Source organism: Penicillium angulare (assembly GCF_028827245.1).
Source record: "Penicillium angulare strain IBT 27051 chromosome Unknown utg000008l_segment0_segment0, whole genome shotgun sequence".
In the NCBI taxonomy this organism is placed as follows: Eukaryota; Fungi; Ascomycota; class Eurotiomycetes; order Eurotiales; family Aspergillaceae; genus Penicillium; species Penicillium angulare.
Window position 1 is genome coordinate 1,880,503 of NW_026623167.1, and position 18,495 is coordinate 1,898,997.

At 47.3% G+C, this 18,495-nt stretch overlaps 9 protein-coding genes across 9 annotated transcripts; 3 read left to right on the forward strand and 6 right to left on the reverse strand.

Moving 5' to 3' along the window:
* Positions 1–7: 7 nt before the first annotated feature.
* On the forward strand, positions 8–1,424 carry N7478_011369 (FYV10 family protein; the record flags this gene model as incomplete). Its single annotated transcript, XM_056927583.1, has 4 exons — positions 8–61; positions 122–661; positions 720–917; positions 993–1,424. 4 exons carry the CDS (start codon positions 8–10, stop codon positions 1,422–1,424), a joined length of 1,224 nt encoding a protein of 407 aa, XP_056774631.1.
* Positions 1,425–1,573: 149 nt separating this feature from the next.
* Positions 1,574–3,113, reverse strand: N7478_011370 (25S rRNA (uracil2634-N3)-methyltransferase; the record flags this gene model as incomplete). The annotated part of the gene is made up of 2 exons (XM_056927584.1): positions 1,574–2,571; positions 2,867–3,113. The coding sequence occupies 2 exons, from the start codon at positions 3,111–3,113 to the stop codon at positions 1,574–1,576; spliced, it is 1,245 nt and encodes a 414-aa protein (XP_056774632.1).
* Positions 3,114–4,032: 919 nt separating this feature from the next.
* gmtA (GDP-mannose transporter) lies at positions 4,033–5,418 on the reverse strand (the record flags this gene model as incomplete). The annotated part of the gene is made up of 4 exons (XM_056927585.1): positions 4,033–4,475; positions 4,561–4,932; positions 5,006–5,093; positions 5,173–5,418. 4 exons carry the CDS (start codon positions 5,416–5,418, stop codon positions 4,033–4,035), a joined length of 1,149 nt encoding a protein of 382 aa, XP_056774633.1.
* Positions 5,419–6,171: 753 nt separating this feature from the next.
* N7478_011372 (uncharacterized protein) lies at positions 6,172–6,864 on the forward strand (the record flags this gene model as incomplete). Its single annotated transcript, XM_056927586.1, has 1 exon — positions 6,172–6,864. The coding sequence occupies one exon, from the start codon at positions 6,172–6,174 to the stop codon at positions 6,862–6,864; it is 693 nt and encodes a 230-aa protein (XP_056774634.1).
* Positions 6,865–7,424: 560 nt separating this feature from the next.
* Positions 7,425–8,918, reverse strand: N7478_011373 (SMI1/KNR4 family protein; the record flags this gene model as incomplete). The annotated part of the gene is made up of 1 exon (XM_056927587.1): positions 7,425–8,918. One exon carries the CDS (start codon positions 8,916–8,918, stop codon positions 7,425–7,427), a length of 1,494 nt encoding a protein of 497 aa, XP_056774635.1.
* Positions 8,919–11,181: 2,263 nt separating this feature from the next.
* N7478_011374 (uncharacterized protein) lies at positions 11,182–12,630 on the reverse strand (the record flags this gene model as incomplete). Its single annotated transcript, XM_056927588.1, has 1 exon — positions 11,182–12,630. One exon carries the CDS (start codon positions 12,628–12,630, stop codon positions 11,182–11,184), a length of 1,449 nt encoding a protein of 482 aa, XP_056774636.1.
* Positions 12,631–13,567: 937 nt separating this feature from the next.
* On the forward strand, positions 13,568–14,133 carry N7478_011375 (SCF ubiquitin ligase complex subunit HRT1; the record flags this gene model as incomplete). Its single annotated transcript, XM_056927589.1, has 4 exons — positions 13,568–13,675; positions 13,743–13,821; positions 13,898–13,968; positions 14,035–14,133. The coding sequence occupies 4 exons, from the start codon at positions 13,568–13,570 to the stop codon at positions 14,131–14,133; spliced, it is 357 nt and encodes a 118-aa protein (XP_056774637.1).
* Positions 14,134–14,414: 281 nt separating this feature from the next.
* N7478_011376 (signal peptidase complex subunit 1) lies at positions 14,415–14,858 on the reverse strand (the record flags this gene model as incomplete). The annotated part of the gene is made up of 3 exons (XM_056927590.1): positions 14,415–14,615; positions 14,694–14,741; positions 14,811–14,858. The coding sequence occupies 3 exons, from the start codon at positions 14,856–14,858 to the stop codon at positions 14,415–14,417; spliced, it is 297 nt and encodes a 98-aa protein (XP_056774638.1).
* An 896-nt stretch (positions 14,859–15,754) lies between these two features.
* On the reverse strand, positions 15,755–17,009 carry N7478_011377 (homoserine kinase; the record flags this gene model as incomplete). The annotated part of the gene is made up of 3 exons (XM_056927591.1): positions 15,755–16,099; positions 16,164–16,462; positions 16,589–17,009. 3 exons carry the CDS (start codon positions 17,007–17,009, stop codon positions 15,755–15,757), a joined length of 1,065 nt encoding a protein of 354 aa, XP_056774639.1.
* Positions 17,010–18,495: the final 1,486 nt, after the last annotated feature.

An 18,495-nucleotide genomic window follows, 5' to 3' on the forward strand; every position in this document is an offset into this window, starting at 1 on the left:
CTGAAATATGGCCGCTGAACTGACCTCAACAAAGCTCAACCCTGAGAGCCATCTCATTCTGGTATGGAGCTCTCCAACGTCATAAGAAAGTCTGAACTAACCCGCCGGCGGATTTGTACAGGACCAACCACTTCTACGACTCCCCCACGAACTAGCCCGAAGAAACTTCAAGACAGTCCAACGAGTTATCGAACGAGAAAAAGAAAATGTCATCCCGGCTCTTAAAGAAGCGGCCAACGCCTCATTATCCAATACCCACACACCTGATCAGACACTCGCTGCTCTCGATGCTATGATCTCCCGAATGCAGGGCCTGAAGCGAAAGATGGAAAGTCTACAAGAAGAAGAGAGACGCATTCACACTCAATCTCGAAAGCGCATACATCATCTCGAGGCACTTCATAAAATCCCGAGTCTAGCGGACGTTAAATATGATCAATGGTCGCGCGTCCGATTAGATAGGCTGTTAGTTGATCATATGCTTCGATCGGGGTATCCGGAGAGTGCCAAGCAGCTTGCGCAGGAACGGGAGATTGAAGGCCTCGTCGATCTGGGGGTCTTCACTCAGTGCCAGCGTGTGGTCGAGAGCTTACGTCGCGGAGACACCAAAGAGGCATTGCAATGGTGTGGAGAGAATAAAGCGGCGTTGAAAAAGAGTCAGGTGAGTTTTGGAGGTTTCCATCATACGGGATGCGTGTGGCTAACATATGGACATCTAGCACAATCTCGAATTCGAATTAAGGTTGCAGCAATACATTGAACTAGTCCGGACGCAAGACCAGTCGAAGAAATTTGAAGCTATCCTGCATGCGAGGAAATATTTAACCCCTACCCAAGAGTTACAAAATAATAGTGAAATCATGCGAGCTGCAGGATTGCTCGTTTTCAGCCAGAACACCCATGCGGAACCTTACAAGGTATGAAAGATCTTATCATTTTTTGATTTCCCCTTCCGCAGCTCAAGGAACTATGTAACTGATCATACATAACAGTCACTGTTCTCTCAAGACAGATGGAGGGTTCTATCTGAACTCTTCGTGAAAACCCACCATGAGCTCCTGTCATTACCGTCACAGCCGCTTTTGCACATCGCTCTATCTGCCGGCTTATCCGCATTGAAGACACCACTGTGTCACTCTGCGTACACATCATCCAGTTCGAATTCCCAATCAACAAGTACATCGGTATGCCCGATTTGTTCGACGGAATTGAACGATTTGGCTCGCAAAGTGCCATACGCCCACCACTCCAAGAGTTACGTAGAAGGTGATGCTATTGTGCTTCCAAATGGCCGGGTCTATGGTAAGTCGCGATTGATGGAAATCAGCAAGAATCTCGGAGTAGTGGAGAGAGGCCAGGTTAAAGACCCGACGACAGGTGAGGTCTTTGATGAGAGCGAGATGAAGAAAGTGTACATACTATGAAATTTGCTTAGAAATTTGCTTAATCTCGGTCCAATCAATAATGGAACCAATATGAAGCCCGATTTTGATATTGTGGATATAAAAAAAAAACCACCTTTCCAACATTGAATCCATCACTACTTCGGTCCGATTATTTTCGACTTAACTCCTCACTCACTATCACTCGAGCCTTCTTCTTCGTCTCTGGCTCTCTTCCTCGCGTGCGCATGGGGCTGCGCATGCTTCGGCCTCTTCTTCCCTTTCCTCTTGGGAGGCTCAGGAACTTCAAACACATACATCCTAGCCTCCCTATCCTCTCCACGCCATCCACCTCTCCCCCCATTCTTCCCCTCTACCTCCCCCAACGTTCTAGCATGCGAATACCCCTCATAAGAGCTCCACGGGAACCGGAAACTAGTCACAACCTGTAATCCGGCATGACGCGCAAGGTCCTTAATGTTCCAAAGTGTATACGGCTCAGCCTCAAAAAGCGAAACCAGAATCTGTCCAGGTCCAGTCCGAACCTCCTTCCCGGAGGACTGATCCTCTTCATCCTCAGAGTCATCATCATCCTCTTCGTTTTCATCTTCATCCTCATCATCCCACTCATCATCTTCATCCACAGGTGCCGGCGCAGCAGAAAGAAGAGGAACACAAGCCTTAAAAAACGACACAAGAAGCTCTTGGTTCGAACGAACTTGCCTATTCACATCCGTCGAAAGCCCACCTACATGCGGGAAATTGAAACAAATCACGTCCCACGGCCCATTATGCAGGGGTCTATTGTCGTCAGAGTCAACATCTTGTCCCTGTTCTTTCTGTTGCTGAATCTTCCAAGCAGGTATTTTGCGCTCCTTGCGAGGATACCCAGTTTTGATTTCTTTGCCGCCTCCTCCGCCTGAGATGCCTAGTTTTCGAGCATCTATAGAGTAAAGAACTTTTGGAGCAGTAGATTGGTTTTGCTGTTGCTGCTGCTCTTTTGCGTCTGGAGTTGGAGTTGGATTCTCATCTTGCGACTTGGTTCGCTTTGATGATTGCAGGACATCTTGGATATTTTGTTCTGCTTGCGGGTACTTGCTCATGAGTGTTTCTTGTGAGTCGTAGCATGTGGCGCATAGCTTGCGGCATTTGTATTGCTTTGCCAGGGAGCGGGCAAAGGAGAAATCCCCTGGATATTGTCAGTTTTGTTCCTTGAACGAGATGAATAGATGAATCGCAGTAATATATGTAATGAAATGCATGGTAAACATAAAAGCATCGATAAGAAGAGCCATGCATATGGCTCGTGATTCTTCCATACATCCACTCTTAATGGAATATACCAGTATTCGAGTCATACGGATCGCGAGAGAAAATACATATGTAACAAAAGCATTAAAGAAAGAATAAATATAGACATTGAGAAAAAAAAGTATAGCAAAACAGAAAAGAGCAGAACAGAACAGAACAGAAAAAAAACTCACCCTCTCCAATTAACAAAATTCGATCACCCCTCAAAAACGGCACAATAGGTCTCTGATTAGCCTGTAAAGAAGCCTGAGCCTTATTCGTCTTCTCTTCCTCATCGCCCCCAGACTTAGAGTTAGGTGCATTTCCAGCTCCTTTCCCCTTAGACTTGGACTGCGAGGCAACGGGCGTTTGTCCTGGTTTCGGAGGACCACCGGCTCTCTGGGCTCGGGGAGGGGCGCCCTTTTGCTTCTTGCGGGGCATTGTAGAATTCTTATATTAGAGATATATCTCTAATGATTGAGTTTATTGGTGTTAAGTCGAGAGTTGTGAATGGGAATCTGGACTTGATATACCTGAAGTTTCCGAGGTGGAGGTTTTGGAGTTCGGCCAATCAAAGATCCGGGCTAGAGTATAGTGTTCATCCATCCATGTGCATGTTAACATTAAGTATTGGTATGACAGGCTATCTAATATTAGATATTACTGGAGTATACCGTGAATTATTATGAGCCACAGTCTATAGTTTATTTCGAATTCAACGCTGTGTAGACGGCTGCACGACTCTTTAGGCGAGGTTAATTTCGCCGAGATTCGTCATGGACAACATGTTAGCACATCTGGGAAGCTACAAATCAGATTCAAATGGGTTTACACTAATAATGAGTTCTCAAGAATCCTCATATTACTGAGAACCAATAAACCAATAAGACAAGTTCTATTGTTTCAACACGGCATAGCTATGTACATCGAAGACGCCTCGAAAGAGAAAGAAAAAACCAGGCTATGCCCCTGCAAGATGAATCGACTAAAATAATAGGTGGAAATAAAATTACTAAAAAGTTTTAAGTCGTACCGTAACCTGCGTGGCAAGCTTTTCCCAGAAAAAAAAAAGAGAAGAAACAAGAAAAGCCACCTGGGCACCCCAAGCACCAATACAGGGGTGACCACAGAAGCACCGGCGAGTGCTGTAATGAAACGTGAATCATAATGTCACATGCAGAATGGATTTTCGCGACTCCCAATATCACATTAGGTTTCAGCAAAGGGATGTTGTGTGGGTTTTCCAAGGACTCCGTTGACAGAACACAACAAAACGAATATTGTCGCTAACTTTCCCCTTTTAAAGAGAGGGAGAAGACAATTATGGGGAGGTCAATAGGTTTTTTGTTTTGTTTTTGTTTTAAGAGCGCAATGAATCGCGCATGCTCTGAGTGCTGGCACTGACAAGTGGGTTGGAGGTGGGCAGAACGCCAGTCTTGGGCTTAGCGCTTTGCTTGATCTTGGCCACGGCATAGACGATACCGGAGACGAAACCAACACCAATGGCAGATACACTGGGGAATGTGACAGGGGCATCGAAAAAGATCAGACCTGACACAGCAATTGGGAGCTTGTTCAAGGCACCGACCATGGAGTAGGTGGTAGATGAGGTGACACGCACACACCAGGCGGAGGTGTAGGAAATGAAGACGGATGACAGACCAGACAGAATCATGGCCAGGTAGATGCCGTTGCGGTTGGCCTCGGGGAAGTTGCGTGCCAAGTTGGCGGATGACCAGTCCTCAGCAATGAGGGTTGCGACAATCAAAACCGGGACAGACAGCAAGTTGTTGTAGTACATGGCTGAAAAGAAATAAGGCCGTTAGAAACATATTCAAAAGCGTTCGCCAAAGTATTACTGTGAAGACTGAGGAAAAGGGAAACGTACTGTCAAAGTCCTTGAAGTTGGTCAACTTGATGCGCTTGCGCATGAACAGGACATAAGATGAAGTGCAAAGGCAGTTGATCATCATCCAGATGTAACCAGCGTTCAAGGTCGAGACCTTGCTCGAGGTGTCACCGCTGCTCTCCACAGCGTGCTTGATATCGGCCCAGGCGGCAATAATGGAGCTGAAAACCATCAGGCCGAAGGAGAACAGCGTCATACCGGAGACGGAGCCACCGAACCACAAGACCTCACCGTATGCGATAAGAATGATGGTCAAGTTCTTGAAGATAGTGTACACGGGGATCGAGAGGAATTGGAGGGCCTTGGAGCCAGTGTAGATCATGCCGATCAACAACAAAGTAATCGGGAACCCTATTGAATACCCAAGTTAGCACTCTGAAAAGGGTTCATTCTTTGTGAAACAGTAATCCGCGGGGCGCCTTACATTTTCGGGCTTCATCGCTCCTGAAGTCACGATAGGTAATGAAACCCATAGATTTGGCAGTTTGAATAGCTGCGATACAGACAAGGGACTATATCCAATTAACAAATTAGTGACCATCTCAACACTGCTTAAAAAGCAGCTAAATCATGAAGAGGCCTTCGACATACCTGAACCATAAGGAGCAAGAAGTTGAGATTGAAGTCCAGACCTGACAGAACATACTTGTTCATGACAGTCATCAAGATGGACGAACCACAGTACGACAACACAGGAAAGATGGGATTATCAGACGAGCTGCTGGGAGGAGCCGGGCGAATCTGCGGTGGTGGTGGTGCTGCCTCGAATTCCTTGTTCCCTTGGTCCAGCTTATCCATGTCGACGGCATAGTCGTCGGTCTTCTTATCTTCGCCCATGATAGCGGTTGGAGTGAGATGAGATCGGGAGGTGAAGGAATAAAAACCAGAGTATAACAAAGAAAGCGACAGTGAAAACCGTACAGGAGCACAGACTCAAAGAAGAGAGAAATCCGGAGCGTACACTGACGCGCAAGCAGAAACAATTGGAAACAGAACTTTTGGAATTTGGCTGGAAGCGGCGCAGACACGATTAAGTCAGCAGGGGCATTCAGGGGAGTCACATGCAGTCACGTGATACAAATTAATTTTAGATATGACCTAAAGGGGACTAGCGCTTTCTTAGTCATACTCCATTTGCTGCGCGCGAGTAAATTAGGGCGCGCAGAGGGAGATTGCAGTAATTTAATATATTCTAAACATAAGAGCTATCTACATAATAGAACAACGAGAAAATAAATAGCAGTAAGCCTATATTAGAAAACATATCTCTATATCTCTATGCAATATCTAAAAAAAAGTACAAATATACTCTGTCCAAGAACCATGTGGAGCTAGCTACCTACGGCAAGATCATCTGCTCCTCCACTACAAACTATTTTCTCCTTATCACCAATCAATTCCAATTACACCAATTCAAGGCGCCCTAGCCAATTCCTTTTCCAATTGATACACAAGAACAAAGAAAAGGAGAAGAAAAAGGAGACTAGCAAGAAGAGGGAAAACAACGGCTATCGATTCCTCGCAACCACCCCCACCCAACTTGTGACAACCCCTCCAAAAAAAGCAAAACAGAGCATATCCAAGCCCAAGATGCCTGAAGACCACCATGGCGACACAGACGACGAAGCGCTCTTCGCCTCCCTCGAAAACGAGGAAGACACAAACTACAACGAGGCCCGAATCCAACAACTAAATGCCGAACTCGCAGCTCAAAAAACCAACCGCTCCACCAAAGCCGGTAACCACGTCACAAAAGAAGACACATACCCAACTTTAAAAGACGACCAGGGTGTATTGAACTTCACGACCGAAAAAACGCGCTGCATAGTACATTTTGCCCATGATGACTTTGCCCGGTGTGCGATGATGGATGCACGACTTGAAGAGCTAGCAGGACGACATTACGAGGTGAAATTTGCACGGGTGGATGTGCGGAATACGCCTTTTTTGGCAGAGAAGCTGGGTATAAGGGTTTTGCCTTGCGTTATTGGGTTTAAGGATGGGGTTGGTGTTGAGAGGGTTGTTGGATTTGAGGGGTTGGGTGTCGGGGGGATGGATGGGACGGAGGCAGGGTTTAGTGTTAAGGTTTTGGAGAAGAGGTTGCTTTTTAAGGGGGTTTTGGTGCAGGCGAAGTTTTCGGGAGATGATGATGAGGATGAGGGGGGTAGTGAGGATGATGATGGGTTTGATGTGAGGAAAGGCAAGGGGACGAGGTTGAAGAGGAAGGGAATTCAGAGTGGGAAGGTTGGAAGATATGATGATGACGATGATGATTGGGAATAAGTATAATTACTATGTACATATACCCTTCTACATAGTTCATGGTGGGTGATATGATTGCATGATACCATGACCTTGACTATGACCTTGTAAATCGATCTGCAGGTACGTACATACATGCAAAATCTACTGGATATGTATCAACTTGAAGAACTAGTCCGACATGAGGAAATTGTAACTGGAGCCAACCAGTGGAAAACTAGTACTGCATCATCATAGAATTACAGGCAAATATCAATGGAGACCGTAGGCATAGAGCCATTTGCGTAGAAAAACAAGAAGAGGAAAATGGAAGAACAGAAAACAAGGATGAGCAACAGAAACCAAGAACAGCTCCCTAAAGTTACAAAATGAGATGCCACAAAGCCGGAAACCGGAGAGAACAAAGCATGGGGAATTCTATACACGGAAGCAGAGCAGTGTCACGTAGATCCAGAAGCTCGTCATCAGACGCCAGTGCCCTTGAGAAAATGAAATCCGAAGTGAAGGAAAAGGGAAACAGGGAAAATAAGAAGGTAAAGAATTGAGGAAGGAAAACAAAGAGAAAACGAAGAGACCTCAATCTAAATGGCCACGTTCTTCATTTCTCCAAGAACCTCTGATTCCAGTGCATTGCCAGACCCTGATGCTTCATCGCTCTTCTCGGCCTTGTCTGCCTCTGATCCCTTCAACTCAGGGAATCCTTCATTCTCTTTGTTGGATATTTGGGGCGTGGACACCTCCAGCAAGTCTTCAACCGACTCCTCGCTCTCTCGTGGATCTTCAGAGATCGTAGGTCCCGCAGGGCCAGATGGAGCTTCCTCAGTAACCCGAGCAAGGGGACTTGAAACACCAAACGGAGTCTTAGGGCTCTGTGCCGGCCCGCGGTTAGGGAAACGGTGTGGGGATCGGCCTCGCTCCTCTGCGCGTGTTGGGCTACCATAGGGAGAATCCCGAGTAGAGCCTTTCCCGGAAGCATTCGCGCCCATACCATTAGGAGCACGTCGGCGCGGTGGGCGCCGGCCGTACTTCTGGTCGACTCTCCATCGCAGAATTTCCAAGTATGCCGGTTCAAGATTTTGGGACTTAACCTTCAATTTCATTTCGTTCGTCTCCTCGTCGATATTGACTCGGCCACTGCAAAGGTCATCGGCGAAAGTAGCCAAAAAGGCAGCCCAGGATCGAGCAATCACGTATTTACAATCATAGTCACGGCCGAAGATGATGATCTGGCCCCATTTTCCGGCGGGACCGGGAGCAAGATCAATTGCGATGTGGTTGCCGCCCCAATCACGGGCGAGAGGGATCCAGGCTGGATGGGCGTAGGCCTTTTGTACGGCGCCGGGTGGTTGGGAGTCCTGGCGATCGAGGAGATCATTTCGCCATGTCGCACCTTGTTGAGGGGCTGCGGTTGAGGAACTAGCAGCGGAGCTGGTGACGGGGGTTGACATCATGGCGGCGCTGAGGTATTCATCGTTTACGGTTTTCCAGTTGCGTCGCTCTTGAACAATCTCCTCGCAATCCAGCAGCATGGCACTGAAGAGCACACCGGTAGGCAGACCGGGACGTTCTTGACCATCGTGAATCATCAATGACTCTCGCAGCTCGAGCGGAAGACTGCAATCCAACTCGTGTTCCAATTCATTTATATCATTCTGTGTGCATCCCTCGCCGAGGTTATCGAGTAATTCTTCGTAGTTGCTTTCCAACCAGCGTTCGATCTTTCGCCAAGAGTGAGCGACCGGTGGAGGAGGCGGAGCGCCATCGTGGAAGCTTTGCATTTGAATTTCGCCGGGTTCTTGATCATTGGATCGTCGCTTTGATGCTGTAGATCTCATTCCAGGTGAATAAGGGCGGCTCGGAGAATCTAAGTCGGTCGGGGAGCCGTTGAATTCGGTGGATTGCACGGTCGCGCCCTTTGTGGGTTCATCGTCGTAGGGACCGGAGAGATCTGGACGAGACTCGATAGCGCTGGTGGCGATGGATGTAAGAGGTTCATGACGACTTTGACTGAGAGGGACGTGTCGACCAGTCCGGTAAGGAGAATCGTGAGAGGCATGACGGTCATAGGAGGTCATGGTATGCCAAAAGGAGCGCCATGTTGACCCCAATCTGCAGGGCGGTTAGTTTCAGTTCTGGGTTCCCCGCCTTCGACCTCTCTCTCTCTCTAGGAAAGAAGAAAAAGGGTCTACCATCCAGTTCATATGAGGGGGGATTAAACTGACAAATTCGCCATGGTGGAGTGTTGTCGTTGAGGAAGAGAGGGGGAGAGAGTAAGGGAAATTTTTTGGATTTGGGAAGGGGAAATCAGGGCAGACCCATGGAGAAGCGGACTCCCGTTCAGTTCAACCAGGGAATGGAAATAGATGTATAATGGGGCACAAGAAACAAGAAAATAAGGTGAATGGGAAACTATGGAGGAGAAGATGAGAAAGGAATAATAATTTTTCCCATTCCCCGTGATTTGAGGATCCGCTACGACATCGTACATAATCACTCTCTCTACTAACTATGTCTCCCTATGTTAGTAACTGTATGTACTATGTGTCCCCCTGTCCGCATCCAGGTTCCTCAGGCATGCAGATCATGATGTCGACAATGACAAGCATGCTTGGAATCAAATGGAGTCATCTAATGACGGATGATCGTCTACTTTGACGTGTTCATACCTCCAATGTCTCATATCTCCATGTTCGCATTCATACTGTTCAATCCAACATGGAACCTACGATTCTATGTTTATTATGATGCTTCAGCCACCCGAAACCAACCATATGAGCCTCCATATCCAAATAAATGACACTTCTCCTGGCTCGAAAGTGTCTTGTCTTGGAATTCTACGTAATTTCACATTTCCTATCAAATTTCAGCCACCGTGGCGTCTAGACTCCATCCAATTAAGCTTCATCAGAACCGAGACAAGATCGACGAGTTTATCCCCAGAGTCTCCTCCATACTCTATAGTCTTCTATAAAGTAAATAAAATAATAGAGAGATTACAAGTATATAACTTTGTAGAATATAAGCTCGGAGTGATTTCGACTCTCAACAATTCCACTGTTCCAAATCGGTCGCAATATGATATCGACCACGATTTCTCCGATTGCCAGCTTCTCATCGAATCAAGTTCTAGAGTGGAGGGAGTGTGTAGTAAAATTAGACCGGAGACCCTCAATGGTCAGCGAAGTGGAGCCGACAGTATTCAGTGGCGTTGACCCAGAATTAAAAAGGGGATGGCAACGCAGAAGACATCCAGACCACGTCAGCTCTGGAAAAACTGTGACTATTTTGGAGGGAGAATTAAGTCAAATTGAATTATAGAATATTCAATTCATTATTTGTATAGATCTGTGGTCATTTCATACACAGAAATATCCATGTATATACTCTGCCAAGTCTCTCTCTCCAGTTCTTGGACCCTGATCTTATTAGGATCAGCGGAACAACACCCAAACGAGGCTGCTATGGACCACTCCACGGACTTTTACCGGGGAATCTCTTATACTTTATTCTTATTCTTAGCTTACAAGTACTTTTCTACGTAGCATAAAGTAGAATAAGGAGCGGACGGTATGATATTCACACCGAAAATAGTCACGAAAGTAGGTAAAGACTGACAGGCCACAGAAGGCAACGCAAGAGCAAAAGAGAAGGTATCTCACAGACCTCAACATGGTGTGAGCTCAATCCCATCAAGTGCGACCGAGTCTACTCACCAGTTGAGTACACTGCAGAAACAGAACAGAAAAGAAGATAGGAAAATGGGATAAAGAGTGTGATCATCTCGAAAGATGGAATCAGTATGAGAAGAAACCACATAAAGAAATGCATATCATAGCCATCCTCGGCTGGAACGTCGCGCAAAACCAACCTGACACGCAAAGCACTTGGAATGATCCCGACTCCAAACGATGCAAACGTGGGTCACCACCATTTCCTTTCCTTTCCCATCAAGAGAAAGAAAGAAAAAAATCGAAAATGAAATCGACCCAATGTAAAATGTACCGAGAAGACAGAACCCGCGTATCTCAAAAACACCTCCAACCAAGCACCTCGTGAGCGAAAGGTATACCAAAACGAAACCACCGAGAGGACCTTGGACCAGTCCAGGTTGCCCCCTATGAACCTAATGCAGTAAACGTAACGAAATGATCAAAGCATGTAAACGCATGAATCAGCCAAAGAAGTGCAGTGAGATGCACAATCAAGAAATTAAAAAAGAAACATGAGAAGAGAGAGGCATAACCAGACTAAGTAAGGTTCGTATCAACAAGCAAAGCAATAGAAAGAAATGGAGCTAAAGGCCTGCAAAAGAAAGAGAGAGAAAAAGACCGACAACTATTAGGCAAATGAGCTCTGAATGCCCGGTGTCGCGTCCAGCTTCAAGATGCGTCGAAGATCATCCTCCATCTTCTTAGTGTCAATAGACTTGGAAGGCGAGGGAGAATTGGTGGGCATCTTGAAAGCGGCCGTTGCGTACTGCGGCTGGGGCGAAACATAGTTGTTCGGAGGAGGTGCCACATTCGGCGCTGAAACATGCCCCATGTAAGCATTGCCATACGGGCCCGGTGATGGTCCATTGGAATGGGTATAAGGCATTTCCCGTCTCAATGGTGACTCTAAATTACGCCCATTGACATTATGGTGACCGTTCGTATATGGATACGAAGGACGACCGGGGTTATTAGGCACAGTAGGCATATTAGGCACTTGCTGGTATTGCGCGGGAGAGTAGGCCCGAGAGACCATAGCTGCAGGACCCGAATTCGTTCGCATAGGAGTCGCATAGTGGGGAATGTTGGGATGACCGCGGGCGCGAGCACCATAGTTGGCAGGGTGTTGAGATTCTTGTGGCGGGGAGACTGATGCTGATGCTGGCCTCTGGGCAGGAGGATTAAGAAGCAGATGCTTTAGTTGCTCGGTCTTCATACGTCGCTGCTCTTCTGTTTCTGAGGACTGCGCCGGGCCCGAATTCGTAGGGCGCAAGGCCTTCATGCGATCTTGATAAGAGGGTGCAAATGAAGGGCCAATAGATGAAGCGCGGGTCTGCTCCGAGGAGTCCATGTCAAATGGGAAAAGACCACCCGGTGGGTTGGAATGAAGAGCTTTAGAATCGGTTTGAGGAGAGCAAACACGGCTGGTCGACTCAGGACTGCCCATGGGGTTGTTGGACTGACGCGCCTGCACAGCAGCCTTGAACAGAAAATCAAGAGGAGTGGGCTTTGGTTCATTAGCCGCCGGTTGCGGAAGACGAGATCGAGGTTTGGATGGAGTCGTTTCAAGATCACCATCCTCGGGAGTGTCGCTGTCAGTCTCAATAGTTGGCGCAAGGTCGGATTCAGGTAAAGACTTGGAAAAGAAACTGGGAATAGGTAATGCCGACGGCGCAGGTGATGCGTGGAAGGTAGGCCCTGCGTAGGCGCTATCCTTTGGCTGCGGGGTACCGTTTGATTGAGAAGAGGTGTACCGGTGTCCATTGAGGCCGTTATGTCCATTAGTAGCAGGGGAAGCTCGGTTCATAGTATCTTTAGGCTTCTTCCCTGAGCGGGGAGGCTGCTGCTGAGGCTGCTGCTGCTGTTGCTGCTTCTTCTTGGAATAGACGTTATTGGCATTTGATGAATCGGTGGCAACACCAGCGGGACTCATATTGCGCGGCGGAGAGGATGGCGGAGTATTGAGCAAGACGGTCTTCGATCCGTATGGAGTAGTATTCTTCTTGTTGACTGGCCGGCGGGTGTTATTGTTGCGAGAACCCTTTGGGGTAGGAGGGTGGGGAGATTGTGTCGACATGGCGACGATTTGGCTTGAAAAATAGGCAGCCTAGTTTGGAAAGATGGAAGAAAGAGAAGATAAATCACGGGCAGACGCTAAGAAAAAGCAGGGGTAAGGATATCAAGGAGAAAGCCGGTCCTGGCACTGCTCAGCAGCTGTCGACGATATTAAGATATTTCCAACGTCAGAAGTTGTGGTGTAAAATGGTTGGTAGGTAGAAGGTGATGTTTCAGTAGAGAAAGAGATAGAGAAAGAGAAAGAAAGCATCTAAGTCGCAGCGAACGACGATAACAAAGCTCGAAAAGACATGTCTCTAAATTGGTGAAGTAGTGTAGGTAGATGAGTCGGAAGGGAAAGTGACGGAACTTGCAAGTCAGCGGGGATCGGATGACTAAGGTGGTTTTGCCGCCTCATAACATTGGGACAGTGGGGGTGGGAGTACGAAGGATCATAGCTGCCAGAGGGATAAAACTCACTTTCGTCTTGCTATGTGTCTTTCCACTTATCTTTTCAATCGGCTTTCACTTGTTTTTCTATATAAGTAGATCTTACAGTATAGATAGCGGTTTACTAGCCGGTAAAGCTTAATAAATGGTCATAGGGGATTCTTTTCCTGCTGGCTGCCATGGTCCCCCCAAGTGTCGTAGGGAGAGAGTTTGTTCTGTTTGTAAGGGAACTGAGAGGGACAGAGTCACTGGAGCCTCATTTTTGGTTTATCACTTGTTTCTTTGGTATTTTCTTCCTCTGGCAACTAGATACTACTTTATAGTTTTTCTCAACTACAAGCTGGTCCTCTTTGTTGACCTAGCACCTCCATTTCCTTACGTCAGTTGTCTATCTACTTAGCAACCCTCCCGAGAGGTCCTCCGCCCAGCACTCTAATCTACCTCCCACCTCCCACCTCCGCATCCTCCACCTCCCAACCCAAATCCCTCGACCTGAACCAGTGACAAATATGGCCGACGTCGAGATGAAAGATTCCAGCGCAGCCGCTTCCAAAGGTAAAGCTGTCGCAAAGGCCGACGGTGCTACTGACGGCAAAAAGAAGTTCGAAGTCAAGAAGGTACCGGAAAGCCACCTTGGGGGCCGTTGACGATCATGACGATGTGATGCTGATGTCTTCCTTCTAGTGGAACGCCGTGGCTCTTTGGGCCTGGGATATCGTCGTTGATAATTGTGCTATTTGCCGGAACCACATCATGGACTTGTGTACGTTGGGCCGTTTACAGTCAAGCTGATTGATTGAGTGTTTGGAGGTACGATAGCTAATCTATACGTCAAACAGGTATCGAGTGCCAAGCCAACCAAGGATCTTCAACAACGGAGGAGTGCACTGTCGCTTGGGGTATCTGTAACGTGAGTAATTTACTTACGACTTATTCTGGGGGCTATCTCTGATCTGACTGTGACTATGATGTCTAGCATGCATTCCACTTCCATTGCATTTCGAGATGGTTAAAGACTCGCCAAGTGTGCCCACTGGATAACCGTGACTGGGAGTTCCAGAAATACGGCCGATAAATGTGATAATGACGGATTCAAAAATCAAGAGACCAGAAACAAGTGCAATGGAGCCTGGATGCTTCCACGCATACATGGTCTCGAATGGTGGTTATGATGACTTGAAGAGAGAGAGGGGATGAACGAGCACCCTTTGAACTTGAAAGGCAAAGAATTGATGATCTTCTTTTATTGGCGTTTAGGTACTTATTTGCCATGGTATTTATCGAAGACCGATAGATTTTCCATCTCACGCAGCTCCCAGTAAACAGACAGCTCTTGTATTCTTCTGAAGTATCATCTCACGCCACTTTGACACCATCTACCACCACGCTCGGGTTCCCTGATCCCCCACCGTTTTGTTTATACCACCCCTCTGGATTCTGATTGTAGAAAGGCCAGGGCGGGACCACGGCGAACGCAGTGAACAGCGTACCGCCCAAGCCGACCCAAAGTGTCAAGTGAATGTCTTTGTAGATGTATCCGACGAGGAAGCTGACGATCTGTAGAGTCTAGATATTAGGAAGAGACTAATAGATTGGTATAATTAAGTAATTGGGGAAACTTGCCCCAGAGATCACTAGCAACACGGTGCTCAGTAGGTCGGCAAGGCGCTGGCCGTGGAAGTCCTGTCGCGAATGTTAGCAGCCACCACTGTGAAATGAGGGTGTGAAGCCAGTTCTTCCAAAAATACATACAATTTCACCTTCCAGGGCATCCTGGACGGGTGCAAGTAAATTATCCATGCTTAGGAGTTGTGAATATAGATCTGATGAAAGGTGGCCAACCTGGGGAGCTGCGGGTGGCTTATCGCAAGGGTGTCATTTGCACACCGCTTCCGCCTAGGCTATGTACAACGGGCCATTGTAAGGCATTCCGGAGCTGATACATAATGAGAGATGGGTTATGTGTTTTCAAACAGGTCTTAAAATAGCCCTATAGAGGCGTATGCTCTTTGACCATGGCAAGTGTAATTATTCGGGGCATATGGCTCTAGCTCCATCAGGTAGAGCGATCGCGGACCGCGTTGAAGTAAATAGCCAGGTACCCCACAGCCTGGAAAATCCTATGCGTATAGTATGGACACGATCAATGAATTACTTGCATTGTCAATGTATGTTTATTGGATGACTTTAATCCCTCATATCACAAATTTCGATCTAAATAATCGTACCGAGTAATGGGTCCGGGAAATATTTCGTAAATCATCGATGTCTATTCGTATGCATCTATATCGCATAGGGCTATAGCCCACACAAGTTATATCACTTACTCCATATATCATTTTATGGCAGCTCGAGACGAACCGAATGCTTCTCTCGCACGTCATAGGGTATCATAATGCAGCAAATCCCGATGTCTCATCTGCACCCTGCAGCACAATCCACAGAAAAGCAGCGGTGAGCATCGGAATCTTTGCGGCGCCACATGGCCCACGAACTCTAATGGAGGAGACAAACCAGTTGCCAGAGACCAGTACCAACGCATCATTAGATCAAACCTCATGCCTCGCACTCGCTGCCGATTGGTGTGTTCCCATCTGCACGCACGCGCGTCATGGTTAACGGCGCCAGATATGGACGAAAGGGGGCCTGGTGATCTTAATGACTCAGTGGAAAATTGTATTTATCCTGCATCAGATTTAGTTCGGAGACACAGTGGTACCCGCATTTGCGGGTTCCAGTAGCTTCCATTGGCAGGTAATATTGTTGCTGGCGAACCGTGCGATGATGCGGTCTGCAATCTCCTCGAAGCGTTCGGTTGCTAGGGCCAGGATAGTTGGTCCTGCACCTGACAAGCAGATACCCAGGAGACCGGGCTGAGTAGCCGGGGTCATGAGCTGAAGGACCTCGGTCAAGCCGGGAATGAGAGTCTTGCGGTAAGGTTGGTGCACACGATCCTGCATGGCGAGGAAAATCATATCAGGGTCTGGCGGGGAGGTACCTAGAGCTGCGGGCAGTAGCGCTGCACGTTGCAGGTTGAACACCTAAAAAGAATAGTTTGATGAGTACATAGGTCAGATTCCAGGTTCGGGACTATCCCCAACATACCACATCTGCTCGGCTGTACGATTCAGGAAGGACGTTGCGGGCATTGGCGGTGGGGACGACAAAGTCTGGGATAATGGCGATTGCCTTGATCTCTGGGGCCCAGTCAAACTTTCTATAGTGACCAATGCCCATTGGAGGCTTTGGAGGTTCTAATCCGGTGTCAATGCCACCTGCAGGAGATGGCAGAACCTCACTGAGAGGGATTTCCTTGCGGGCAACATCTTCAGGTTTGAGTTCATTCAGGTAGGTGCCGACGAAACCCCCGAACAGGGAAGCGGCCACGTTATCGGGATGACGTTCTAGAGGTGTCATTAGTCCTATGCATACAAAGTCATATTGTATAGGTGGTAGGGATCAGAAGTTTAGGATAGACCCCAAGTCCCCTCCAAACAAGGAAGTTGAACGCAGAAGAGAAAGATACTCACCAATCATCAAGCAGAAATCGAGCAAACGCTCCTTGCTTAAACCCAAATTGCCGACCGCATTACCTAGCATAACACCAGAAACGACAGCGGTACCCGATGATCCCAGACCGCGACCCAGTGGGATCGGGTTAATGATGTGTACCTTGGTCTCGACGGGGAAGGCGCGCTGGTTGTGGCATCGCAGGACATAGAGGGCCACACGGGTGATCAGGTTGACTTCGGGGTCTAGGCTAATCTGCTCGGCGCTCTTGCTTTGGTCTTCGTAGGTGATTGCGCAGTTCAAGGGGAGCTTGGACGAGGATTTGGAGGAATCGATGGTGACATGGAGTTCGAGGTGGAGGGACAGGGCCAGGCCGATCACATCGAAGCCGGGGCCAATGTTGGCCGAGGAACAAGGGGTTCTAATGACAAAGGAATTCATGACTGGAGAAAGGAACACCGAACCAATTGAGTCCAATAGTATATACCAAATTATCTAACTGAACGATGACTCCGACGTGTGTATACACAAAATGAGATTCTCAGGTATGACTCGATGCGGACCAAAAAAGTCTTGGCACAACCAAAAAACGAAAAAAATCCAGTTCCGACGTCGGCGGGTGCAATACAATGGCGATGATTGGATGATGAGGACTATTTGGATTGGGTTCAAGGTAATTTTGACCCAAGATATGAGTGTGAATCTACTGTTTGTACCAGAATATGATGAGATCTGTGTGCCCCTCCATTATAATGTATATGTACTTCTATACTGAATTTCTATGCAGCACATCCCAGGCCCGCTATTGTGTACTTCATACCCTCCTCCGTCCACAACTTCCACCGTTAGGCCGATCCCGGCTTAGAGTGGCACCAACGAGGAACATTGATTACCAGATCCTCCCGCGCTTGATGCCTCCACTTCTCGGTACATATACAGTACTTTAGTCCCTTTAGTAACTTTAGTTATGCAGCCTAAAACCATGATGACTCGTCAGAATACCCGATCAAACAGACGATCACGAGGCTTTTCACTATATATGGCCTAGTATACTCCGTACTATACCCACCCAGAGGCCCCAGAAGTATTCCACTTGGTTACAGAATCACTCGACCCATAATGAGGGGGGGGGGGGGGGCCATATTCATCACACAAAAGAACAAATTTAGAATTCAATCGATTCTATGTATACTGTGTTGAGGACGGGTATATCAAGCCGATATCCACTAGAGATCCAGTCAAGTGGACAACGCCATGGCCCTCGAGAAAATTAAATTTACCCAATGGAGCTAGAGATACTGGGTATAGAGAGGGAGAGAGGGAGAGGCAATGACGAGGATGTGCCATATAAGGGCCCCATATGTTATCGATGCCATTTAAATCCCTCATGGCCAATGAAATGCTCTAAATCCAACATTTCTCAGACCGTAGGCGAAACCTACCTGTAGGTCGGCGGACGCCGTCGACCCGCTATGAAAATTTTCACATAGATGGCCTAAGGGAAAAGGGGAGAAAAAGAAAAGAAATAAATAGTATAAAAAATAGAATAAATTAGTTAAAAATCCTATCTGCACATAAATATCTAATACCATCCCTGTAATCCATTTTCTTTATCGAATTTCCTACTTTTTTGTTTATTTGAATGGACAGAAAGAGAAAACTCTCACAGTGAAGGGAAAAGCGGGACACCCGAAAGCAGAGACCACGGTCTAGCTCCAAACTCGCCACTACCAACTGCCTATTAGCGTCTCTTTTTTATTTTCCCCTTCCCACTCTCCCCCCCCTAAACTTGTCTTTGACTTGACATATTAAATCCCACTGTGACTCCACTGGGGAAAATATCCTATTCTCATTTTGGATCTTCTTGTGATACCCCCCCCTTATCTCTATTTCAACTCACCCCCAATTGATTTTGAGGATAAACCAG